The sequence below is a fragment of the Salvelinus namaycush genome, chromosome 13, assembly GCF_016432855.1.
Source record: "Salvelinus namaycush isolate Seneca chromosome 13, SaNama_1.0, whole genome shotgun sequence".
Classification (NCBI taxonomy): Eukaryota; Metazoa; Chordata; class Actinopteri; order Salmoniformes; family Salmonidae; genus Salvelinus; species Salvelinus namaycush.
The window spans coordinates 14,962,769-14,990,590 of record NC_052319.1 but is presented as its reverse complement, the minus strand read 5'-3'; the positions used below and the strand labels follow the sequence as shown (position 1 = coordinate 14,990,590).

The window sequence follows — 27,822 nt, the reverse complement described above, 5'->3', positions numbered from 1 at the left end:
ATGTACTGTATGGCTCAGGACACAGAGAGAGAGAGAGAGAGAGAGAGAGAGAGAGAGAGAGAGAGAGAGAGAGAGAGAGAGAGAGAGAGAGAGAGAGAGAGAGAGAGAGAGAGAGAGAGAGAGAGAGAGAGAGAGAGAGAGAGAGAGAGAGAGAGAGAGAGAGAGAGAGAGAGAGAGAGAGAGAGAGAGAGAGAGAGAGAGAGAGAGAGAGAGATGTACTGTATGGCTCAGGACAGAGGGAGAGAGAGAGAAACAGGGAGAGAGTGAGAGCGAGAGATGTACTGTATGGCTCAGGACAGAGACAGAGAGTAGGCAGAAGGCTAGGCTGGACTCTGCTGCAGAATTTGATCCTCTCTGTTTAATTTCATGTTAAATCTTCAATGTTTTCACACATTATTCCATCCAAACCATAGCACTTTTTTCCCCCATAACCTTTATGTGAAAAGCTTTGTCACAACGATATGTATTTCATTATGAATACAAACAAGCATTGAGACTGGAAATGTCATTTGAAGCTCAGAAAGCCTCAACCCCCAGCAATCCTGAAACAATTTCACATTTCCTAATTACTTTTTGCCCTGTTTGTCAGGTTCTGTGGCCGTCCCTGCATATCGCTGCCTAGTGGCAGTCATTCTAACGCAATCAGCAGGCACGCGTCCTCTGGAGGTATTCTAAATATTCTGTCATTAGCCTAAAGGACCGCTCCGTGCTTTGAAGAGAGATGGATTATAGATGGCATGATCCATTAAACAGAATGTAGATATGACTTCAGAAGCAGAAACACAAGCCCATGCTCTTTGATTGGGTAGTCCTGGGTTTAAACTGGAAAGACTCCATTGTGAGATTAGCTAGTCAAATACAGAAACTCTGAGCAGTGCTCTCTTGATAGCTATTATGATATTCTCTATCGAATATCCTTAATATTATTACTAACATTATTTCTACAGTGATTTGTACTGTATTTATTTCCTCAACAGTGAATGCTAGTGAATAGGATTGAAAGCTACCTATTTAACACACAGCTCATATAATGGCACATTTTCTTGTTCCTGTGGTGCAACATGTAATTTGTCCAAATGTGCATTAAAGTGGCACATGAAAGGAAATGTCTTCATTCTGTCTTCACGGTGAAGACTTCTCGTGTCAGCATTACATTTAAATTGTTTTGCATTTTAGTCATTTAGCAGACGCTCTTATCCAAAGTGACTTACATTAGAGCCCTGTGTTCTCTGTCTTGATATATATATAAATATATATATATGGATATTAACCATGGTTAATAACCATACCTTTAATGTCCTGTGGCTTCACATTTGTCATTATCACCCAATCAGTGTGGATGTTAGAGTAAACAGGAAGTGGTGTTCATTTCTTTGGAGTATTTGAAGGATGTTTGGGATTTTAATGGAAATACCTCCTATTGTCTGACAGCTGTTTAGAGAGATGATCAAGGTCATGAACATAATCTCAGTTTCCTCTCTCTTCTCTCTCTCTCTTTCTCTCTCTGTCTCTTTCTCTCTCTCTCTCTCTCTCTCTTTTTCTGTCTCAGTCGTTCTCTTTTGCTCTCTCTGTCTTTCTCTCTTTCTGCCTTCTCTCTCTCCTTCTCTCTCTTAGTCTTTCTTTCTCTCTCTCTCTCTCTCTCTCTCTCTACTCTCCGTATTCCCTTCTCATTTACACCCTGCACATACTGTACCTGTCTGTCAGTGCTGCTCAGCCTATGTACCCTCCACTTCTTATGCATACATGCATGCACTAGAGAATTCAAGTAAACTTCCTCTCAGTAAAAGTGGCTCTATCGAGAGCTGAGATTATAAGGTTCTTTACATTTTGAGAATCTCTATGTATCTTTCCATGTTTTTTTTACCTTGAAGATTTTTTTTTATGATAAAAAAAAAAATTAAACTTGATTTAATTAGGCGAGTCAGTTAAGAACAAATTCTTACCTACAATAACGGCCTAGCCCGGACGACGCTGGGCCAATTGTGCACCGCACTATGGGACTCCCAATCACGGCCGGATGTGATACAGCCTGGAATCAAACCAGGGACTGTAGTGACACCTCCTGCACAGAGATGCAGTGCATTAGACAGCTGCGCCACTTGGGAGCCTTGCAATATCTTGTAAATGTGTAAAGCATTTGTTTGTATATATAGACTTATGTAACTCATTTGTATTATCACTTGCTGGTGCAGATACTTCAAATCCCATGGCATATTAGCACAGCAAGAAGCAGCATAGTTTAAAGTATGACCTTGCTACTTTAATGTTAAGTATTAATTATGGATACCATTTGCATGATCCATACTTACATTTTTTATAGAATGTGTGTGTGCGTGTGCTTGTGTGCGTGGATGTCGGTACACAATATACATTAATGTATCTATTATACACTGAGTGTACAAAACTCTTTCCACAACATAGAGTGCCTTCAAAAAGTATTAACACCCCTTGACTTTTTCCACATTTTGTAGTGTTACAGCCTGATTTGTTTACACTGTCCTACACACAATAACCCATAATGTCTAAGTGGAATTATGTTTTTAGACATTTTTACCAATTCATAAAAAATGAAAAGCTGAAGTGTATTCAACCCCTTTGTTATGACAAGCCTAAATAAGTTCAGGAGTAAAAATGTACAAGTCACATAATAAGTTGCATGGACTCACTCTGTGTGCAATAATAGTGTTTACCATGATTTATGAATGACTGCCTAATTTCTGTACCACACACATAAAAGTATACGTAAGGTTCCTCAGTCGAACAGTGAATTTCAAAAACAGATTCAACCACAAAGACCACTGTTTTTATTCCAGTACCTTTCGAAGGAGGGCATCTATTGGTAGATGGGTAAAAATGTAATAAAAAGACATTGAATATCCCTTTGAGCATGGTGAAGTTATTAATTACACTTTGGATCAATATCAATACACCCAGTCACTACAATGATGCAGGCGTCCTTCCTAACTCAGTTGCCGGAAAGGAAGGAAACCACTCAGGGATTTCACCATGAGGGCAATGGTGACTTTAAAACAGTTACAGAGTTTAATGACTGTGACAGGAGAAAACTGAAGATGGATCAACAACATTGTAGTTACTCCACAATACTAACCTAAATGACAGAGTGAAAAGAAGGAAGCCTGTACATAGTAAAAATATTCCAAAACATGCATCCTGTTTGCAATGAGGCATTGAAGTGAAACTGCAAAATATTTGGCAAAGAAATTAACTTTATGTCCTGAAAACAAAGTGTTATGTCTGGGACAAATCCAACACAACACATCACTGAGTACCACTCCTCATATTTTCAAACATGGTGGTGGCTGCATCATGTTATTGGTATGCTTGTCATCTGCAAGGACTAGGGAGATTTTTAGGATAAAAAGAAACAGAATAGAGCTAAGCACAGGCAAAATCCTAGATGAAAACCGGGTTCAGTCTGCTTTCCAACAGACACTGGGAGATTAATTCACCTTTTATCAGGACAATAACCCAAAACACAAGGCCAAATATACACTGGAGTTGTTTACCAAGACAACATTGAGTGTTTCTGAGTGGTCTAGTTACAGTTTTCACTTAAATAGACAAAAAAGCTATGGCAAGACCTGAAAATGGCTGTCTAGCAATGATCACCAACCAACTTGACAGAGCTTGAAGAATAAAAAAAGGGCAAACATTATAAAAGAAAGCTCTTATAGGCTCTTAGAGACTTACCCGGAAAGACAACAAAACAAAGGAGATAATCGTGGACTTCAGGAAACAGCAGAGGGAGCACCCCCCCCCCCCCCCCCCCCCCCCCCCCCTATCCACATCAAAGGGACAGCAGTGGAGAAGGTGGAAAGTTTTAAGTTCCTCGGCGTACACATCACAGACAAACTGAAATGGTCCACCCACACAGACAGTGTGGTGAAGAAGGCGCAATAGCGCCTCTTCAACCTCAGGAGGCTGAAGAAATGTGCCTTGTCAACCAAAACCAACAAACTTTTACAGATGCAAAATTGAGAGCATCCTGTCGGCTGTATCAAAGCCTGGTACGGCAACTGCACCGCCCTTAACTGCAAGGCTCTCCAGAGGGTGGTACCGTCTGCACAACGCATCACCGGGGGCAAACTACCTGCCCTCCATGACACCTACAGCACCCGATGTCACAGGAAGGCCAAAAAGATCATCAAGGACAACAACCACCCAAGCCATTGCCTGTTCACACCTCTACAATCCAGAAGGCAAGGTCAGTACAGGTGCATCAAAGCTGGGACCGAGAGACTGAAAAACAGCTTCTATCTCAAGGCTATCTGACTGCTAAACAGCAATCACTAACTCAGAGGCTGCTGGCTACATTGAGACCCAATCACTGGACACTTTAATAAATTGATCACTAGTCACTTTAAACAATGCCACTTTAAATAATGCCAATTTAATAATGTTTACATATCTTACATTACTCATATCATATGTATATACCGTATTTTATACCATCTATTGAACCTTGCCTATGCCGCTCGGCCATCGCTCATCCATATATTTATATGTACATATTCTCATTCACCCCTTTAGATTTGTGTGTATTAGGTAGTTGTTGGGAAATTGTTAGATGACATGTTAGATATTGCTGCACTGTCGGAACTAGAAGCACAAGCATTTCGCTACACTCGCATTAACATCTGCTAACCATGTATATGTGGCCAATAAAATTAGATTTGATTTGAGCTGTAATCGCTGCGAAAGGTGATTCAAACATGTATTGACTTAATTTTAAATAAATTTGCAAACATTTCTAAAAACATGTTTTCACTTTGTCATTATGGAGTATTGTGTGTAGTTGGGTGAGCAATTCAGACTGTAACAAAACAAAATATGGAATAAGTCAAGGGGTGTGAATACTTTCTGAAGGCGCTGACCAGGTGAATCCAGGTGAAAGCTATGATCCCTTATTGATGCCACATTTAATCCACGTCAATCAGTGTAGATGAAGGGGGGAGACAGGTTAATGAAAGATGTTTAATTCTTGAGACAATTGAGACATTGATTGTGTATGTGTGCCATTCAGAGGGTGAGTGGGCCAGACAAAATATGGAAGTGCCTTTGAACAGGGTATGGTAGTATGTGCCGGCACCGGTTTGAGTGTGTCAAGAACTGTTTTGGGTGGTCCATTACCCAGAGGACAGCCAGTCAACTTGACACAACTGTGGGAAGCATTGGAGACAACATGGGCCAGCATCCCTGTGGAACGTTTTTGACACCTTGTAGAGTCCATGCCCTGATGAATTGAGGCTGTTTTGAGGACAAAATGGGGTGCAATGCAATATTAGGAAGGTGTTCCCAATGTTTTGTGCACTCAGTGTACATTAATATACATTCATGTATAATGTAATACATTCATGTATAAAGGCTGGTACACAGTGTTGAATTTGCAGTTGAATTTGCAGTCTCTCTCTTTCTCACTTACTCACACCATACACACGCACTCCCTCAATTTCTAAGAGATGTAGTGCCATCTAGTGGTCATAGTATGCCATACTGCCATCCTGCCTGTATCAGCTTGTTGATGCAGTCATCATACCATTTGATTTATTCATAGGGAATGCACAATGAAGAGGGGGACTGAGATTCAAAAACAGTTTATAGAAGTAAATTGCATTTGGTCTACTTATTTTTTTTTTAAAGCACATTCTCCCTTCTCCTCTTTCTTTATTCTCACTCCTTTGGTGTGCTGAAAGTATTTGAGATTGAGGTAGAAAGTCAAATTCCATTTGGATTCCATTCAAAGTATATTTTCTCTCTCTGGAGATGGTCTTTGTTCACTCTGTAGGAATATAAGTTATATATTTAAATGTTAAGAATATGGGATATAAAGAAATATATATTTAATATCTATTCACTTATTTTGGAATGAATTTTGAGAATGGATCCCCCTTAATATGATCAATGACAATATGGAGCGACGTAAGATAACACAACCTGTTGAGTCTAGAGCCCCATCACAATTTCATGATAACATCATTAAAGTCACATTAAACACAACTACCATTACAGTGCATTCGGAAAGTATTCAGACCCCTTCCCTTTTTCCATATTTTGTTACGTTACAGCCTTATTCTAAAATGTATTAAATATGTTTTCTCATCAATCTACACACAATACCCCATAATGACAAAGCTAAAACTGTTTTTAAGAAAATGTTAGCAAATCTATATGAAAAAAATACCTTATTTACATAAATATTCAGACCCTTTGCTATGAGACTCGAAATTGAGCTCAGGTGCATCCTGTTTCCATTGATCATCCTTGAGATGTTTCTACAACTTGATTGGAGTCCACCTGTGGTAAATTCAATTGATTGGACATGATTTGGAAAGGTACACACCTGTCTATATAAGATCCCACAGTTGACAGTGCATGTCAGAGCAAAAACCAAGCCATGAGGTCGAAGTAATTGTCCGTAGAGCTCCGAGACAGGATTGTGTCGAGGCACAGATCTGGGGAAGGGTACCAAAAAATGTCTGCAGCATTGAAGGTCACCAAGAACACATCATTCTTAAAGGGAAGAAGTTTAGAACCACCAAGACTCTTCCTAGAGCTGGCCGCCTGGCCAAACTGAGCAATCGGGGGAGAAGGGCCTATGTCAGGAAGGTGACCAAGAACCCTTCTAGAAGGACAACCATCTCTGCAGCACTCCACCAATCAGGTCTTTATGGTAGAGTGGCCAGACGGAAGCCACTCCTCAGTAAAAGACACATGACAGCCCACTTGGTGTTTGCTAAAAGGCACCAAAAGGACTCTCAGACCATGAGAAATAAGATTATCTGGTCTGATGAAACCAAGATTAAACTCTTTGGCCTGAATGCCAAGCTTCACATCTGGAGGAAACCTGGCACCATCCCTACGGTGAAGCGTGGTGCTGGCAGCATCATGCTGTGGGGATGTTTTCCAGCGGCAGGGACTGGGAGACTAGTCAGGATCAAGGGAAAGATGAACAGAGCAAAGGACAGAGAGATCCGTAATGAAAACCTGCTCCAGAGCGCTCAGGACTTCAGACTGTGGCGAAGGTTCACCTTCAAACAGGACAACAACCCTAAACACACAGCCAAGAAAATGCAGGAGTGGCTTCGGGACAAATCTCTGAATATCCTTGAGTTGCCCAGCCAGAGCCCGGACTTGAACCCAATCTAACATCTCTGGAGAGACCTGAAAATAGCTGTGCAGCGACGGTCCCCATCCAACCTGACTGAGCTTAAGAGGATCTGCAGAGAAGAATGGAAGAAACTCATACCCAAGAAGACTCGAGGCTGTAATCGCTGCCAAAGGTGCTTCAACAAAGTACTGGATAAAAGGTCTGAATATTTATGTGAATGTGATATTTCAGTGTTTTTTTGTTTTTTTTAGCAAAAATGTCTATAATCCTGTTTTTGCTTTGTCATTATTGGGTATTGTGTGTAGATTGATGAAGGAAAATGCATGAGAATGCACTGTACAAAAGCTCAAGCCCACATTTATTTCTCAAAGCTCTGTAAAGCAGACTGCCCAAAATGAATCTCTTGAATGTTCTTTTAAAACCATCCACCAACCAACAAAGCCACCCCTGCCTTCTCTAGCTGCACAGTACAGTATGTTTTATTCCTCAGATCACAAGGTAATCAGGGAACGTATCGGATAAAGGAACTTATCGGACGTATAAACGTATAAAGGAACGTATCGGAGTTGTGTCAGTCTAATCTTTGTATTTGTTGATGGTGAGATCACATGGATCCATATTTCCCGGTGTCATCTTAGCTCATATAATGGTAGGTATATTATACAGAGTCATATGGGCCTAGTTGAAAGTAGTGCACTACATAGGCAATAGGAAGCCATTTGCACCCAGTGTATCCCCAAAGAATTGAATCTTAGTGCAGTCAGTTGTGTGGTTTAGTGAAACATGGCCGGTGATGTTAGTGCACTGAGTGGTATCCTGGCCCCTCTGGGCAGCAGCATCAGAGCTGCTAACATGCTTTGGCATCCGTGTGACAGGATTAACACATCAAAAGCAGTGGCAGTGGCCTACAGCAGCGACCCCACTGTCAGTACTGCACCTTTCATGTTCAACTACAGGTTCACTACAATTTCCCCTGCTGCTCATAGCATGACAAGGGGAGACAGATAAGGGGGACACTCAGGTTTCCCTTCAACTTCTGTGAACGACGTAAATCCAAACTTTTAAATACAACATCCAGGTTGATGGTGCAAGTTGCCAGGCATGTTGTGGTTGTGATGCGTGGTTGCTAGGTAAATGTGTCTTTGGAGGGCTCTGCTGGTCTGGACTTTTCTCTACATCAGCCTTCATCCCATACGTTCTCTATAGGGGACAGCTTCATTGTCTCCTTGAGCTACGAGTGAAATAGATTTTTAAACGTGTATACTCTCAGAATGTACATTCACAATTTGACCATTCTTTTAGCTGCAATATCTGTGTTCAATGTCTTGATAGAGTGTCAAGTGTACACTACAGTCTTTCTAGCAAAATGAAGTATCACTCGATGATGAGGTTATGGACCATTGAGTCTCATACCCAAGTCAATGCTGTCAATTGGTCTCCCTTTACTTCACATGCTCAGGTGATTGACATCAAGGAGAAACTGAAGCTGTTCAAGAAGTTGTGGTCCAACCTGCCTGAGGACATCTGCCAGCCACACAGGGTGACAGCAGGGAATGCCACCGATGACGACCAGTGTTGGAATGGGCACACCAAGGGCAGGTAAAACTGGACTACAGAAATCTGTAGTCGCACCCAAACACAGGCTGCTTACCCTGAACACTTAGGTAAACTAACACTAAATGACTTCCATTATATGTCTGATCCCTGAATTAAGTACCTCTTTTATTATGTATTTTTCACTGACCCAAATACGACAACTAACTATTGGAGAGCCTTGACATTTCTGGCAGAGGCATGGCAAAACAAGTGGAAGACAAATTGCTGTGCACTCCAAAGTCCTCCGAGGAGTTGGGAAACATTAAAGCGTCAGAACCAAACTGAGCCTTCCCTGGAGAGGGCCTTTAATATTTGTTTTCATTTGCTTTGATGTCTTTTTATAACCCGCATGATGCCCCGTTGCTGGAACTAATTGCATTAGCAACCAAAATGTTTGACAATTGAAGTTAAATGCTGCTTTGTCCCAAAAGGGGAGACTAATAAACTACTGTTATTCCAAAGTCATAATCCACTTTAACATGTGCATATTGACTACTTGCTGGGTGACTTCACTTGAATAATAATAGCATAGCTCATTTATGTTGTAATATTTTGAATGTAATATTTTGTTGTTTCCTAAGTATATGCTAATTACATAGAGGTTGCATTTATTCAACAATTGTGATTGTGTGTGTTTCACAGGAGGTTGGTGGCACCTTAATTGGGGAGAACGGGCTCGTGGTAATGACTGGAGCGGTTTCCATGTGTTTGATGCCATTCCATTTTTTCCGTTCCAGCCATTATTGTGATCCGTCCTCCCCTTGGCAGCCTCCTGTTGTGTGTTTCCTACTGAAAATCTGTTTCCCGTCTTTCTTGATATGCCAGGTTGTCTGGTAGAAACATACTGCCTCTACTGGTTAGCCCTCGTTTAACATCCAAAGGTTGAGATAGAAACATAACTAAAGATTCCGAGGAAGGTGAGGCTGGTGGGAGGAGCTATAGGAGGACGGGATCATTGTAATAGCTGGTATGGAATTTATGGAACGGTATTAAACACATCAAACATATGGAAACCACATGTTTGACTCCATTCCAAGTTTTGTTCCACTTACTGAGCAATATAACCGGTGATAGGTCTTGTGGGTATTCCAAGGATAATAGATTGGCAGATAGATTTTTACGCTGGTAAATGGTAGGAAATTGTTTTTTTTTGTAACAGCTCAATGTCTATTATTTGTGAGTTTAGTATTTCTTGTTTTGATGACCAAGAGGTCCTGATTTCAACTATGACTCGTACAAAAATTGTACTTCTTGGTGTGTTGGTGTGCTGCCAGACTGTTTCAGACTAGCACGGATAGGTGGATGTAGGAAAACAAAGTTAGTATTGGAGATTAAATATAACATAGCACAGCCCCTTGTGGGTGGCAGTGGCAACTGAGTTGTGAAAAAAAAACAGAAAGTGACCCCTGTAACATTTTCCCGGGTGAAATATATTGTGATGTGTAAACACATTCCGAGACATGTGCAGTTCAAGAGTTCACTCTACTCACCCTGGTGACCCCTAACAGACCTGTGCTATTAATGCCTGTCAGAAGGAAAGCAGAGGACAAAAATAACATGGTAGAGAGCTACATGGAGGGTCCAGCCTTTGTCTCTGTCCTTTCTTATTCAACTGGCGGGTGCAGAGCCCACAGCCTGTTCTGGAGAATTCTGTGTAACAGACACAGCATGCAGGGGAGGCCAGAACAGACTTTAAACCCTCTAGAGTCTAAGCCCTGTCTAAGCTGGGGGAGGGCTTTTAAGCTAACATATGGAATTGTTTTAAGATGGTCATACCAAGGACCATTTAGCTCTTTGATTCAGAATTTTAAGATCCCTTAAGGTATTAAAATATATATATATATAAAACAATTATTTGATGAAACATTGAATTTGGCATTACTGCTATTCGCCAATAGAAACACATTGAATAACAGATTCACTACATGGAACAGACAGTCCGTAAAAAAAATCGAAACGAAGTTTGTTCTGAATTGTCTGTCCTATATCTAAGAGATATAAGAAAGATCAGGAAACTATTTGTATGTATTTTACATGTATTTAACCCCTTATTTTAGGCACTAAACTATCTCCATATATACTGTACTTCCATTCATTGTTTTAACTGGTACCGGGAACCTTCAGAGGACATATTAGTGTGTAGCCCAAACCGTTCAGACGTTATAGACAGAAGTTGGCAGAAGAGGCTGTACCGACTTTCAGACGAGTCTTGTGAAGCCGATTGCCAAACCGTTCGGACACTACAGACTTTTTTGTGAGAGGAGCCCTTTTTCTGGATGTCTCATGGCCTGACTGTCAAGTGTGCTCTCTCTCTGGCCTTTAGGTCACCAAGCTGCTCGTTATGAAGCACACCTGTCACCATCGTTACGCGCACCTGCGCATCATCAATCAAATGTACTTATAATAATCAAGCCAGGTAGTCCTGAGGCATGGTCCTAGTGCTCAGGTCCTCTGAGAAAGAAAGAAAGAAAGAAAGAAAGAAAGAAAGAAAGAAAGAAAGAAAGAAAGAAGAAAGAAGAAAGAAAGAAAGAAAGAAAGAAAGAAAGAAAGAAAGAAAGAAAGAAAGAAAGAAAGAAAGAAAGAAAGAAAGAAAGAAAGAAAGAATTAGAGAGAGCATACTTAAATTCACACAGGACACCGGATAAGACAGGAGAAATACTCCAGATATAACAGACTGACCCTAGCCCCCCGACACATAAACTACTGCAGCATAAATACTGGAGGCTGAGACAGGAGGGGTCGGGAGACACTGTGGCCCCGTCCGACGATACCCCCGGACAGGGCCAAACAGGCAGGATATAACCCCACCCACTTTGCCAAGCACAGCCCCCACACCACTAGAGGGATATCTTCAACCACCAACTTACCATCCTGAGACAAGGCCGAGTATAGCCCACAAAGATCTCCGCCACGGCACAACCCAAGGGGGGGCACCAACCCGGACAGGAAGATCACGTCAGTGACTCAACCCACTCAAGTGACGCACCCCTCCTAGGGATGGCATGGAAGAGCACCAGTAAGCCAGTGACTCAGCCCCTGTAATAGGGTTAGAGGCAGAGAATCCCAGTGGAGAGAGGGGAACTGGCAAGGCAGAGACAGCAAGGGCGGTTCGTTGCTCCAGTGCCTTTCCGTTCACCTTCACACTCCTGGGCCAGACTACACTCAATCATAGGACCTACTGAAGAGATGAGTCTTCAATAAAGACTTAAAGGTTGAGACCGAGTCAGCGTCTCTCACATTGGTCGGCAGACCATTGGAGCTCTATAGGAGAAAGCCCTGCCTCCAGCTGTTTGCTTAGAAATTCTAGAGACAGTAAGGAGGCCTGCATCTTGTGAACTTAGCGTACGTGTAGGTGTGTACGGCAGGACCAAATCGGAAAGATAGGTAGGCGCAAGCCCATGTAATGCTTTGTAGGTTAGCAGTAAAACATTAATCAGCCCTTGCCTTAACAGGAAGCCAGTGTAGGGAGGCTAGCACTGGAGTAATATGATCAAATTTGTTGGTTCTAGTCAAGATTCTAGCAGCCGTGTTTAGCACTAACTGAAGTTTATTTAGTGGTTTATCCGGGTAGCCGGAAAGTAGAGCATTGCAGTAGTCTAACCTAGAAGTGGCAAAAGCATGGATACATTTTTCTGCATCATTAGACTCACCTGGACTCCATCACCTCCCCGATTACCTTCCCTATATGTCACTCCCTTTGGTTCCTTCCCCAGGCATTATTGTTTCTGTTCCTGTGTCATGTGTGTGCGTTGTTCGTGTTTCTTATTTTGTATTATGTTGTGTTTATTTATTTAAACACTCACTCCCTGAACCCGACTCTCAGCGCACATCGTTACACTGACAAACACAGCTCTAGCTCTGCCACCTTTCACCGCAGATGCAGAAGGCTGATTTCTGTGGACTGAGACGCAGCCCATGCAAAAAAAATATCTCTAGCTTAAACAGATGGATTTTGATGGGGATTTTTGTATTATGTAAATTTGACTTCCGCGGGGCTGCGGAAATTGTAGGCTAAGGGTTAATGAGGCTGTCGAGTGTCATTAACCGCTCTGGCATTACTCTCGTTCACCCCAGTGTGTTGCTCCAATGTTACACATGAAATGTTCTGCTAATTGCCTAATGAATTGGTTTCTCTCAGTGTGCTTACGACATGATTTCTATCAAAAACAGTTCCAGGGGATTTCAGTGGTAACTATGGTAACTCTCTTTTTAGTACATATGAAATGAAGTCATCTTCTTTTTGTCCTGCCTGGCAGGTATTTCCCAGAGGTTATGAAAGACGGATTGACCAATCAGGTGAATAACCCGGAGGTGGGCGTGGACATCACCAGGCCGGACACGTTCATTCGCCAGCAGATCATGGCTCTGAGAGTGATGACAAACAAGTTAAAAAATGCCTACAATGGCAATGATATCTACTTTCAAGACTCAAGTAAGTAACTCCACACATTTTTTTAAATATATATTATATTGTTAAGAAATACTGTAGCTATACAGTTTTTCCCAGTATACCTACTGTACAAGTATAGAAGTTTTTGTTTTTTGTTTTTATACTTCACCTTTTCATGTTCAAAAAATGCAGTAATTATTTCTAAATTCATGTGATCACTTCAACGTTGAAAGTGTATTTTATATCAATAGTCCTCTCTCTGTCAGTTACTTTCTCTGTATGTTTATTGACTGCGTACTGTGCCCTCTATGTTCCTGTGCTGTTGTCCAGGTGATGAGGGCAGTGGCTCAGGCAGTGGCAGCGGCTGCACGGAGACCTGCGTCACTGAGTTTGACTTTGCCAGCACCGAGGCACCGGTGGTGGGAGCAGACCGGAGCGGGAGCGGCCCGGTGGAGGATTCAGCAGCAGCCACACATCCTGCCCCCTCAGCAGCCCTGCTGGCCAGCCTGGCCCTCTCAGTCCTGGCACTGCACAGGCTATGGAGATAATGCTGGGGGAACTCACCCAACGTGGACAGAAGGATCTCTCTCTACGGTGTGTTTTTCTACTCAAGCAGACTGGAGCTACAGTCAAGCAGACAGTATTCAGGCAGCCTTGGCCTCTCGGATAGGTAGAGGGGTCTTCTCTGCTCTGGAGACAGCAGTCATGCATCCTGGATCCCCCTTCCTCCTCCTAAAGTGTCTGGTCATTGGTGCCATCCTTAGGCAGGACTTCACATGACTCCCGTCACTCCAAAATAGAAACAGATGATCCACCGTCAAACATTGTTCAAGAAGGCCAAAGGAATTACTTTTTTCTGGCATAAGGCAGATGTTATTAGGTCTCCATGAGAAGAAGTAATTGCACTTTTGGTCAATTTTTTTTATGCTATAGAAGATTATTATGTTGTACCACTGTGAGATTGTGGAGAGGATGCACCAAGAGGTGATCAGAAGTTAGAACTAGAACATGTCTACTATGGTGTAAGGTGATCTCAGCTGGCAGGTACTTTACTTGTTGACAGGTCAGCAGTGCATTTCTTCATTCACAAAACAAACCCGAATTCCCCAAAATCACAGAAAAATACCATAGATACAGTATGGCTTTCACATTAATTGTTGATTTCTTCCTTGGTTCATCTGCTTTAAATATTATTGAATATTTTTCTACATTGACAGAAAATTATACATATGAAACATGTTTAATGTTAATCAGGTAAAGTAAGATATTGTATAACTCATACACTATATATACGAAAGTATGTGGACATCCCTTCAAATTAGTGGATTTGGCTATTTCAGCCACATCCGTCGCTGACAGGTGTATAAAATCGAGCACACAGCCATGCAATCGTCATAGACAAACATTGGCAGTAGAATGGCCTTACCGAAGAGCTCAGTTTGTCAAATTTCTGCTCTGCTAGAGCTGCCCCGGTCAACTGTAAGTTCTGTTATTGTGAAGTGGAAACGTCTAGGAGCAACAACCGCTCAGCCGTGAAGTGGTAGGCCGCACAAGCACACAGAACGGGACAGCTGACTGCTGAAGCGCATAGCGCATAAAAATCATCTGTCCACAGTTGCAGCACTCACTACCGAGTTCCAAACTGCCTCTGGGAGCAATGTCAACTCAATAACTGTTAGTCGGGAGCTTCATGAAATGGGTTTCCATGGCCGAGCAGCTGCACATAAGACTAAGATCACCATGCGCAATACTAAGTGTCGGCTGGAGCGGTGTAAAGCTCGCCCCTCATTGGACTCTGGAGCAATGGAAACGCGTTCTCTGGAGTGATGAATCGCGCTTCACAATCTGGCAGTTTCGACAGACGAATCTGGGTTTGGCAGATGCCAGGAGAACGCTACATGCCCAAATGCATAGTGCCAACTGTAAAGTTTGGTGGAGGAGAAATTGGTCTGGGGCAGTTTTTCATGGTTCCGGCTAGGCCCCTTAGTTCCAGTGAAGAGAAATCTTAACACTACAGCATACAATGACATTCTAGGCGATTCTGTGCTTCCAACTTTGTGGCAACAGTTTGGGGAAGGCCCTTTCCTGTTCAGCATGGCAATGCCCCCGTGCACAAAGCAAAGTTCATACAGAAATGGTTTGTCGAGATCGGTGTGGAAGAACTTGACTGGCCTGCACAGAGTCCGGGCCTCAACCCTATCGAACCCCTTTGGGATGAATTGGTGAAATAAATCAAATAAAAATTGGAACGCCGACTGCGAGCCAGACCTAATCGCCCAACATCAGTGCACAACCTCACTAATGCTCTTGTGGCTGAATGGAAGCAAAGGGGGGACCAACTCCATATTAATGCCCATGATTTTGGAATGAGATGTTTGATGAGCAGGTGTCCACATACTTTTGGCCATGTAGTGAATCTAATATACGTTTTTACCATTTACTGCATTCTGTTGTTTTGAGTGCAGATGTTATCATACCACAAAGAACCTCATCAGAATGATTGCTTTAGGTTATGTTATATGGTGATATCCACTATGTCAGATTTTGCCATAATTGGAGAGAATAAGAGAATGTCCAACCATTTAGAAAGGATCGGCCTGCATTTATTGGTGTGAGGTTATTGAAAGTTTACATAATTTTTCCCCCTTATATTTTTTATATCCTCAGATATTAACCTTTACCTGATAACTCAGGATTGAGATGTTTTTAATGTTAATTCAACTTTTTTTGAACTGCACATGCTTAACTTCATAAGCATATGTTCATCTAGTGTTTTCATTACCTGCAATGTGATGTCTAACTTCCCATCTGTCATTATGAAGGCAAATTTAGATACAGTAAGACACCATGTTCTAACAATTCTAGCAAGCACTTCTTATGAACTCAGCTGAGGCCCTCAGATTTCAAGATTTCCAACATTTATTGACAAGATCATTAATTAATCCGTTTTATGGAAGATAAATGTGCAGTTAAAGTTAATGCTAAGTGAGCTAATGTCAACATCTGTATTTAACTGTAACCACTAATGTCTTTATAATTCACAAGTAGATCTGACGAAATTTCAGTACACATAACATTGATTCAAACCAAATGTTGTTTATATGTAGTTATTCATTCATTACTAAAAACAAGAGAGAACGAATGAGGATCAAGATGAGGTGTCAAATTGTAGTAGGTAAAAACATAGCACATTGAAGACAAAAAAATGCCAAAAGAAAAAAAGGCCCCTTCATTTATCTCTGGCGCCTGAGTGGTTCTGTGTGCAGAGACAGGCTCAAAGCCGACTACAGCCACCTGTGAAATGAGAATCTTAGAAGGTGGAGAGTGTCTAGACAGGGTTGAATGCTCCAGTGAGGATAGGCAGTAGAGCGTACCTACAGAGACTGGGAAAGGATTGGCATTACTGAAGGGGGCGTACTGTATTTCCCCCCTCAAATGCTAGCCAACAAAACCAGCCTCAAGTAGTATGGTGTTCTCAGAGGGCCGGCCGGTCAACTCAGTAAACCATGAAGGCCAGCTAAGCTAAGCATACATATCAAGGGCGTTAGCCAGTATTTTATTAATATCCTTCAGCTCTTATTATCATCTCTTATTGGCCTTGTTGCAGCATATCATTTGTGAGCTTGCTTCGTTGCCTCTTGATAAACCAGTATTAGTGTTCACCTTGGCAAATGATGATGATGATGTGCAAGATAATGGAGAACAAACATTTTTGTCTCTTTGTCAGTGTGTCCTTAAAATAAGATTCTTTATTATGAATAATGATCTCGCAGGATGCAGATTAAATTTGTTTGTATTATTGCACTTTTAATGGTCATATTTGTCTTATATTTTGTCTAGTACTGTATGTTCATGGATCAGCAAAAGTCATGTAAAAAAACGAATGTTTCAGAAACCTTATTCATCAACATTTCATACAATCAAATACATTCTATTGTAACAAAAAAAATACGATCATGATAACATCTTGCTTGGAGTTGGAAAACAGTTTCAAGCCAATAAGGTTGATGATCTAGTTAACATAAAGACCGTACAAACAAATATGCCTTACAGTTTTTTAATGCAATTAAAATGGTTGCATCTGTGTTTTGTTACTCTTTCATGCAAATAAATATTTGTTAAAAAGATAATAATAGCTTTGCAATTTTTGAAAATGTTATTTAATAATAATTTTTTTATCGATAAATTATAATGGATTCTTCAGTTAGGGACAAAAACTGGATAATGTCAATCTTAGGTAATAATGGATACAGTATAGGTGACAATATCATCATATTATTAAATAATTTCACATAAACAAAATGTCCTACTGTATGCTCTGTTATTTTTTTAAACAGAACAAGAAGAGGGTTAAAGAAGAAGCAAAGCACTAATACATTGTACTGTAAATTCCCATCAACAATGTCTGGTTTGACAGAGCGCGAGTAATTTAGTACTGAGGTACATTTCAACATGAGAAGCAACAAGGATATTAACCCAAAGTGTACAGTACATACTGTTTAGGCTTCCTCTGTGTACTTTTTGTTGGTGAACTGTGCATTGATAAGGGGTTCAAAGCCACGTTTCCTGCGCTGCTGCAAGTAGAGGACCAAGACAAGTAGAAGAACCAGGAGACCCAGGAAAACACCGCCCAGAGTGGACCCCAGCACAAACACAAATCCACTGTCCGAAGCTGAGGAAGGGATATAAGAAGAGAGATTTAATTCAAACAAGACCTTTATGAGAGCTTTCTTATTTCATTTTGACCTGATAATAAAATAAGAAAAAGTTGATGACGATTCATTTTATTGCAAAGACGACTGCGAAATCACTAACCATCCAGTTCAATGGCATAAGAATATCCCAATTGATCAGAAGCCACGTAAATCTCTTCATTGGTCACAGGAGGGAAGAATGGCACCATGTTGTAATCTCTGTTGTGACCAATGGGGGCCATCTCATCAGGGAAACTGGAGTTTGGTGGAACAGATTTCCTCATCCACTCATCAAAAATGGCATCAGTGAAAGCATGGAGCACCTTTAAAGAGACAGAGAGTTATGTAATTTTAAAACATTTGGTAACACTTTAAATTAAGTTGCCAACACTACATCAAATTGCCCTTTATTACTAAGTAACAGCACAGTATTAACTGTAGTAACAATAAAGTAACCACATAGTCATTGCTATGCATTTACATTGTAATAGGGTTTAGCGGTATCAGGTATTACACAGTTGGAACAAGGACTGTGTAATTCCACATCCACTTGTTGAAGGTTATCCCACATGGAAAATTATTCATGTTATTCCACATGTTATTGTTCCACTATGTAACTACTGTTTTGTAATTACACATTTGAAAGTCCCCTGTGAATTACAATGTTAATAATTAGTCAAACCAAAATATGACCTTGTTACATGTAACTACACTGCCATCAAATTCAAGTGTAACTCCAGGGTTGATACCATCTTGATCTAATGATGTAAATAGACTAGGACATGAGAGGCTGTTACATGCTAACCACATAGTAATGAAATGCATTATTACCTACTGGGTTTCCCTTCACATTAAGTAGCTTGGTCCTGGCTGGGTACATGATAATTACAAGTGTATCCCATTCAACTACGTTCTTCTTACATTACTTTTTATTCGGTATAACCTTAGAAGCAGGTAATAACACAGACAAAAATGTATTTAAAATAACCAGTAGTTAATGAGAGGGTGTGCCTCGTTACAATTGTTGTTACTAGGTCTTAGCCTATTTACACAATTACATCAAGACGGTATCAACGCTGGGATTACCTGTGGATTTGATGGTAGTGGCACTGTATAGTATAGTAACAAGGTCATATATTGGTTCAAGTTATTAAAATGATCATTCACAGGTGACTTTCAAACGTGTTATAGCAAAACTAGTTGCATAGTGGAACAAGAAAATATTTAATAACATCAGTGGGATAACCTTCACCAAGTGGATGTGTAATTACAAAGTCCGTGTTCTAATTGTGTAATAACTTAAACCGCTATAACTCTAGTATCATGTAAATACATAGTAACTACTATGTTGTTATTACAGTTATTACAGTTAACTACACTACTATGTGTAGTTACATAGTAATAGGGAAAACTTAATATAAGGTGATATCAAACATTTAAGCATCTTCTGCACAGAAAACGGCTAACTACAAAATAGTTTACTTTATCCCACATGACAGTCAAATACAATACTGCAATACATGGACTCATAAGCAATTGTACAAACTAGATCATTACTAGAAAGATGGGGTCATTGGCTGCAGAGTGAGACAGAGCACTGGTTCCATTGAGGAAGGAGTGGACCAGGTTGTGCAGGTTGTCCACTGAGGAGTCAAGCTCTGCCTCGCCATCTGGCTTGTCATAGCCTTCAAGAGAATTCCTGTATAGAAAACAAATTACAGTTGGAAGTCAGAAACAATGCAATTTAGACAGATTACTCAACGTTACTTTTATTGGATAATACCATATGTGTAAAGTCCCAGGTCAGTGTCAATAGATTAGGTCACCTGAAGCTGAAGGTAGAGTTAGTGTAGAAGGGGGCGTTGTCAAAGTCTCTGATGTTTAAACAGCTCCTAACATCATTCATGGTGGGCAGACTCATGTCGGTCCTCGCGCCACCCAGCTGACCTCTCCTAATGCTCCCCTCACTGGTCCCATTACAGAGAGTGACCAGGCGGTTATATTCATCCAGGCTGGGGAGGGGGGGGGAATTCAAGCAACATTTTAGGACAGTGAGTCTGGTACAAAATAAATGATGAAAATGTACCCAGTAGTATCAAAACCATCATAGGCCCACAAAGCATAAACGGCACAGGTATAGTACATACAGGGCATGGTTTCCCAGACATGGATTAAGCCTAGTCCTTTACTTTCAATGAAACTTTTTAATTGAACATGCTTTTTAGTCCAGGACTAGGTTTTGGGCTAGATTCAATCCGATTGACATAGCGTTGTTTTGGCGGTGTCGAAGGTGGAACTACTTTAGATCTGTCAAATCCACAAGTGTCTCGTTGCGTTATCGCAGAGACTGCCATTGGATGCAACAAAACCACACTCGACTATAATCTGACAAATTCCATGCAGCCCACAGTTACAAGTTAGACTCATAGGCATAAATCCCCCCAGCCAAATGAACATATAAACATGCGTTAGCCTAACCAGTGGTGACTCTACCTGTTTAGCTAAAAAATATATAATATTTATATACATTACCGTTCAAAAGTTTGGGGTCACTTAGAAATGTCCTTGTTTTTGAAATGCCCATTAAAATAACATCAAACTGATCAGAAATACAGTGTAGACATTGTTAATGTTGTAAATGACTATAGTAGCTGGAAACGGACAGTTTTTTAATGGAATATCTACATAGGCGTATAGAGGCCCATTATCAGCAACCATCACTCCTGTGTTCCAATGGCACGTTGTGTTAGCTAATCCAAGTTTATCATTTTAAAAGGCTATTTGATCATCAGAAAATCCTTTTGCAATTATGTTAGCACAGCTGAAAACTGTTGTTCTGATTAAAGAAGAAATAAAACTGGCCTTCTTTAGACTAGTTGAGTATCTGGAGCATCAGCATTTGTGGATTCGATTACAGGCTCAAAATGGCCAGAAACAAAGAACTGTCTTCTGAAACTCAGTCTATTCTTGTTCTGAGAAATGAAGGCTATTCCATGCGAGAAATTGCCAAGAAACTGAAGATCTCGTATAACGCTGTGTACTACTCCCTTCACAGAACAGCGCAAACTGGCTCTAACCAGAATAGAAAGAGGAGTGGGAGGCCCCGGTGCACAACTGAGCAAGAGGACAAGTACATTGGAGTGTCTAGTTTGAGAAACCGACGCCTCACAAGTCCTCAACTGGCAGCTTCATTAAATAGTACACGCAAAATACCAGTCTCAATGTCAACAGTGAAGAAGCGACTCCGGGATGCTGGTGCAATTTAGATTTTGGCCACTAGATGGCAGCAGTGTATGTGCAAAGTTTTAGACTGATTCAATGAACCTATGCATTCTGTTCAAAACGTTGTATCCAGTCTTCCCAAATGTGCCTAATTGGTTTATTGATACATTTTCAAGGTCATAACTGTGCACTCTCCTCAAACAATATCACGGTATTATGTCACTGTAATAGCTACTGTGCAGTTAGATTAACAATAATTTAAGCTTTCTGCCCAGATATGTCTATGTCCTGGGAAATGTTCTTGTTGCTTACAACCTCATGCTAATCACATTAGCCTACGTTAGCTCAACCATCCCGTAGTGGTTTACAGCTTCTACCCCCAAGCCATAAGACTGCTGAACAGCTAATCAAATGGCTACCCGGACTATTTGCATTGACCACCACCCCTTTTTTTACGCTGCTGCTACTCACTGTTCATTATCTATGCATAGTCACTTTACCACTACCTACACGTACGTGTACAAATTATCTCAATTACCTCAACTAACCTGTACCCCCGCACATTGACTCGGTACCCCCTGTATATAGCCTTGTTATTGTTATTTGATTTGATTTGTCTCACCCTATAAATTTGGTCCCTCTCCCCCTCAGAACTTCCCCAAATCTCACACATCCCTGGGTTGCTCTTCTTTTCAGTTAGCTGCAGCTAGCTACTGGAATGAGGTGCAAAAAATACTCAAACTGGACGGTTTTATCTCTATCTCTACATTCAAAGACTCAATCATGGACACTCTTACTGACACTTGCGGCTGCTTCGCGTGATGTATTGTTGTCTCTACCTTTATGACCTTTGTGCTGTTGACTGTGCCCAACAATGTTTGTACCATGTTTGTGTTGCTACCATGTTGCGCTGCTGCCATGTTGTATCGCTACCATGTTGTTGCCATGTTGGCACGAACCATGTTCTGTATTCTGTCGCTGTCCATTTCAAAAGTGCTGAACAAATAGGCATATTGTCCATCTGAGTTTGTTCATTAGTCTTAATCGATATTACAGCTTGTCTCTTATCTGTAGAGGTGCGTGGGTAAAATCACTGGGGAAGCCAAGCCCCCCCCCCCCCCCAAAAAAAAGCCATATTACAACCTATGTGTTGAGATAATTGCGTTGTTTCTCTATAACCTGTTAATTCATATGCCTTGCCACCATGATATATGGGCCTAACGACAATCCATTCAACCACACCTTTGTTTTATCACAAAACTGGATAGCAACCTCTGTCCATAATGCATATTGCATGTACAGTAAGAGACATTTACATGACCTACAGCATGGTCAAGCAAGTTAATGTTTCCGACATTTTCGGACCACTAAACAACTATTGATTTAGAACCACAGAGAGTTACCAGGGATTGTGAAGAGACACAGGCACAGAGACACATTCACATGATAAGACAAGCACTCTACATTTTTTTACATTTACATTTAGTGACATAAGAACAGATATTATGAATCTACTGAACATAAATGTAATAATGTTTGTGCATGGTTTAAAAGTCAAAACCGATGTCGGCATTAGATATTATTGAAGGAGAATGCAGTTTTTATCGAGTTACACAAATCCACAAGGAGTCAGTAGAAACCATATTTATTTAAGCAAGTCAGCCATATCAGCCATTGTTTTTTAAAAAGGCTGTAAATGAGGCTGAATGAACTTCTTCGCTGCCAGATGAGGCTACGCTGATAGCCAGATGTAGCGGTAATAAAGATTCATTCCATGATGCTGAAAAGAAAGCTCCTCTGTCGGGACAGATTTATGTAGGCTCTAACAGTTTGTGGGCAACGTTTGTCACCGTTATAGTTTAACTAATGTATTGTTCAGTGTTGTGTTGTGTTGTGTTGTGTTGTGTTGTGTAGTGGATTTGCTGGCATGGATCTAAAAAAAAAAGTTTGCCCCACCAAGATTTACATGCTAAAATTGCCACTGAGCCTAACACATCAATGGTTTGATATTTGAGAGTCATTATTTCGAATATCGATAATGGCTGCACTTTCTAGCGCAGGTTTGAACCTCTAACACAGTAGGGATAATAATGAAGTGGTTTGTGACACACAAGAGCAGACGCTCACCGATATGTCAGCTCATACCACAGTTACACCTCCAACCCCGCCAAAACAATGGTGGTTAACACTGGTTAACGCACGATCTGATTGAATCCAGGCCTTAATCTGTTTCCGGGTACCCTGCCCACAATGTTTTTAACTCGTTTCTGTCCAAAAACGCACCTGTCGCACACCACCCCCCAATTGGAGAACCTGGACTGGTTACTGATGAGAGAGGGGTTGTCTGGGTTGCGTCCCCCCAGGAGAGAATCTGTGCAGACGTCACACTCAGTCTGCCCTGTGGCAAAGTTCCAGTATGGAACAGCAAAGTTCTCATTGCCAGTCAGTTTCTGCAGAATTGAGGAAAGGTTTACTTTTATTCTCATCAATATTTGAAGCAGTTTTTCACGTCTTTCTCGTCATCATTCAAACCCACTCTTACCTGCAGGTCTCTCTCCAGACTGAGTAGGTGGTATCTGTGCCAGGTGACGAAGGCTGGTCCTTTGTGGGAGAAGTCAATCGCCTTGAAAGGACGACCTGGACCTACAGAGAAACACAAGGTTTTTCATGAGCAACTTCTGAATGTTCTCTTCTGCTATCTATACAATACATGGAGATTGGAGAGTATTATATAAACATATAACTAGTAAATAAGTAACACAGCAAGTGAGTCATTTATAACATTTGTCTTTCATTTATGTTCCAACCAAGAAGGGATTAGGTTGAAGGTTGAATGTCATTTAATATACACTGAGTGTACAAAACATTAAGAACACCTGCTCTTTCCATGACGTAGACAAGCTATGATCCCTTATTGATGTCGCTTGAAAAATCCACTACAATCAGTGTAGATGAAGGGGAGGAGACAGGTACAAAAAATGTATTTTATGACTTGAGACAATTGAGACATGGATTGTGTATGTGTGCCATTCAGAGTGAATGGGCGAGACAAACTATTTAAATGCCTTTGAACAGGGTATGGTAGTAGGCACTGTTTTATGTCAAGAACTGCAACGCTGCTATATATTTAAATATATTGAAATTATTATTTAATCTATAAATGTATGAAATTATAAAATAATCAATGGGTGTTTTACCTAGAAGTGTGTCTCTGACAGAGTAGTAATGCTGCCACACAAAGAAGTCGTAGATGGAGATGTTGGAGAACTGGGGCTGGGTTCCATTGGGCCCCAGCAGGCCCAGCCAGTGCTGTGTGGCAATGACATAGTCTGGGTGGGTGGTCTTCTTGGCAAGGTCCAACACATCCAGAAACTCCTGAAGCTCAGCTGGAGTCAGAGAGTGGATGTTCTTCCTCACCACCGGGGCTTTACGTACGTCACAGTTTGGTCCTGTCCAGCCAAACTTACACTGGCCACAGTCGAAGCCACCAAAGTTACCTAGACACATGAAGGGAATATATATAAGGTAAATCAAGTATATGGGAACAGTCAAAAATGTGGACCGTTCCATATACTTATGGGGACAGTTCAATTATCACAATTCCCAATTATCACAATTCCCACCTAAAGCGCAACTCCGCAACTTTTCAACCTCACATTCATTATCTCCAGCACCAAACTAATGTCTACATATGTGAAAATGGCTAATTTCGATGTTTTGCATAAAAAATACAATGTTAAAAGTTCTACCTAATGACGTCATCAACATTTTAGAAATAGTGACATGGGGAGCAAGAAAATGTATTATTTAACATTTCTTTAAATAGGCATGTCAGTTAATTACTAATTCTTATTTACTACCCCGGCCAAACCTTAATCCGGACGACGCTGGTCCAATTGTGCACAGCCCTATGGGACTCTCAATCACGGCAGGTTGTAATGCAGCCTAGAATCAAACCAGGGTCTGTAGTGACACCTCTAGCACTGAGATGCAGTGCCTTAGACCGCTGTGGCACTCGGGAGCCCTCCCCCTGGCTAGAAAATACCCTCCCTCTGGCTAGAAACTCATTGCAGGTTTTGAAAATCCCTGTTTTTCTTACTTTTAATCGTACTATGTCACAGAGAAGCATTTTTTAGAACCTTCTCATCTTATCTCTTTAACCACAGATCATATAAACATTCCGTTTTCATTTGTAGACACTGGTTTGGTGCTAAAGATAATTCATATGTGGATGAAAAGTGGTGAAGTTACCCTTTAGCAATTTTCAATTGTTGTTTTAGGTTCTAATGTGATCCAAACAAAAACCTATATTATTCAATAGTGAACACTGATTTGCTGAAAACATTTACTTAAGACTTAAAGGCGCAATCAGCAGTTGAAACAATAACAAACCCACACCCGCCCCCGATTCGATAAAAAGCTGAGGGATGGGGCTGGAGAAATGTAACCACTCTCAAATTCATAGACAGAGTTTAACCATGTTTTTAGGCTATATAGTGTTTGTTTATATTAACTTTGTTTACAAACAAAGGAGTAAAACAAGCTTATATTTTGGTGTCTGATGGGATACAACAGTTGAACTAAGCTTATGAGGCATTTATAAGTTATTTTCTTCAATAATCAATGCGTACATATCATTAATTTACAATTTCAAAAATGTATGTAGCAACTGCACATTGCCCCTTTAAATGTAACACTTCATTTTAATTTGACTTACCAAAGCACCTGCATGTCCGATTGAAGAATTTGATAGGCCACCTTTCTCGATCATCAACATTTCTCAACCTATACGGTCCGCCCCAGGGTTTGGTACTGACTCTGATGTCGGAGCAGTTTCCTCGTCCAGATAAAGTGCCACAGACATTAGCAGGATCAGAGCCGAGAGCAGGGCAGCACTGCTTTGAGACGATCCCCTCCACCGTGCTGCAGACTCGAGGAAACTGAGCCTCTGTAGAATCGGGCCATGTCACAAAACAAACCAAACCTAGCAACAGCACCTTGATCATCTTCAATACCTCTTGTCCTCTTCTGGCCACTCACAAACCAGTTTGTACACCAGCACACAGCAATTACGTGCTCAATTATTTTCCCCTAAAGGGTATGGAATCACATTTGTAACGCTCCTCAGTTGTGTATTCAACATTTGGCTCCAGTCATAAATGTAATTTCATGAGGGACAGCCTGAGAGAAAGTACACTGTGATCCAGTCAGTCTCAGGAACGTTAGAAAGGCCAATGTATGTGCCCTCTATAAGTATGTTCAGAAAGGATTAAGATCATGGTCTCGTGGTAATCACCTGACACACGAGGACTATGAGCTGGACTCATACCAGTGACCAGTGAAACGCCTCAGGCCAAATTACATGGGCTGTTGGGTAGTCAACAGAATATGGTACCTTTCCATATACTGTGAAACTCACAATATTAGTCCCATGAATAATCAAAAAAAAGTTCACACAATTTAACAACAGATATTGAAATCCGATCACTTTTGCAAGTCTGATAACCTACTAACTATAATCCAGTCAGGCCTCCCGAGTGGCGCAGTGGTCTAAGGCACTGCGTCGCAGTGCTAGCTGTGCAAACTGTGCAACCAGAGATTCTGGGTTCCAGGCTCTGTCGCAGCCGGCCGCAACCGGGAGACCCATGGGGCTGCACACAAGTTGTCCGGGTTAGGGGAGGGTTTGGCTGGCAGGGATATCCTTGTCCCATCGTGCACTAGTGACTCCTGTGGTGGGATGGGTGCAGTGCACGCTGACACAGTTACCAGGTGTACAGTGTTTCCTACGACACATTGGTGCGGCTGGCTTCCGGATTAAGTGGGCATTGTGTCAAGAAGCAGTGCGGCTTGGTTGGGTTGGGTTGTGTCGGAGGACGCACGGCTCTCGACCTTCGCCTCTCCCGAGTCTATATGGGAGTTTCAGCGACAAGACTGTAACTACCAATTGTGGAGAAAAGGTCATAAAGAATCCAGTCATCAGTTCTGCTTAGTGTAATTTATAAGATTGTTTTTGCCATTTTATCGCATGACATTAAATCGTTTAAATCATGATAAAACATGGCTCACATAGTTCATGCAAGAAATCTTCATCTGAACACAAAAACTAAAGAGACTCCCGAATCACACAAGCTACAACTCTGCATCGGGAAAAACAGATTAAAATACCTTGATCAGATTGTGCTAATTTTGGCGTATGGAGGCCACGCGGATTAAGAACATGCAGGCTGAAATGTTATACTTTGACCAATCATTTCCCTTTTCTCTGATATAATCTAAACTATGTTCAGACGTTTCAGTCTAATGCTGTACTTCTGGTGTATTACTGTACCAAATCTCCTTTCCTTTTACGTATTTCAACAAGTCCTCGGGTCATGAGATATTTGTCCTCTGAGATTTTAGTGCAGAGCTTGCTGAAAGGGTCACCCTTGTGACAAGAAAGTTCCCCAACCACAACCAAACTCTTACATTTAGACGGTTAATGTAGGCTACTCTTGTAGGGTTGCTTCTATGGACCGGGAGAGTTAAATGACATGTTAGCCTTAAGCAACATCATGAACAAGTAGGCTATATTGTATAATGGAGTACTAAGAATTTTTTCTTATACTGCGCTGGAGAAAAAGTCATCAAATGATGTTTGAATCTTTCTGAGAACCAAGCATTCTTTGTTCTGTGGGAGGAGCTCCAAAAACATCAATGAAGGTAAATGATGCTTGGTACGCCAGTGCAGAAATGTCTGATGTCATATGCTTTGTGCTCGTGGGATTAGCTAGATTTTCCCTTCCACCTCTTAC

General features: G+C 41.2%; 2 protein-coding genes across 2 annotated transcripts in view; one reads left to right on the top strand and one right to left on the bottom strand.

The window, feature by feature from the left end:
- LOC120057792 (glypican-6-like) overlaps positions 1-13,663 on the top strand; it is a 115,182-nt gene extending 101,519 nt beyond the window's left edge. The window contains exons 7-9 of the mRNA XM_039006257.1: positions 8,589-8,728; positions 12,982-13,157; positions 13,446-13,663. Of these exons, the coding sequence (XP_038862185.1) occupies positions 8,589-8,728; positions 12,982-13,157; positions 13,446-13,663 (534 nt within the window). The remainder of the gene's footprint in view (positions 1-8,588; positions 8,729-12,981; positions 13,158-13,445) is intronic.
- A 3,242-nt stretch (positions 13,664-16,905) lies between these two features.
- Positions 16,906-26,256, bottom strand: LOC120057891 (L-dopachrome tautomerase-like). Its single transcript, XM_039006368.1, has 8 exons — positions 25,749-26,256; positions 24,229-24,528; positions 23,574-23,674; positions 23,315-23,481; positions 19,636-19,821; positions 19,367-19,508; positions 17,931-18,132; positions 16,906-17,787 (listed from the first exon to the last, which is right to left on the bottom strand). The coding sequence occupies exons 1-8, from the start codon at positions 26,035-26,037 to the stop codon at positions 17,615-17,617; spliced, it is 1,560 nt and encodes a 519-aa protein (XP_038862296.1). The 5' UTR covers positions 26,038-26,256; the 3' UTR covers positions 16,906-17,614.
- Between the last annotated feature and the right edge of the window lie 1,566 nt (positions 26,257-27,822).

Coding starts and splice junctions, on each gene's coding strand:
- LOC120057891 (XM_039006368.1), bottom strand. CDS start 26,037: ATGATCAAGGTGCTGTTGCTAGGTTTGGTTTGTTTTGTGACATGGCCC. Junction 24,529..25,748: donor TCGGACATGCAGGTGCTTTG/GTAAGTCAAATT, acceptor TCATGTGTCTAG/GTAACTTTGGTGGCTTCGAC. Junction 18,133..19,366: donor CCAATGACCCCATCTTTCTA/GTAATGATCTAG, acceptor GTCTCTTTAAAG/GTGCTCCATGCTTTCACTGA.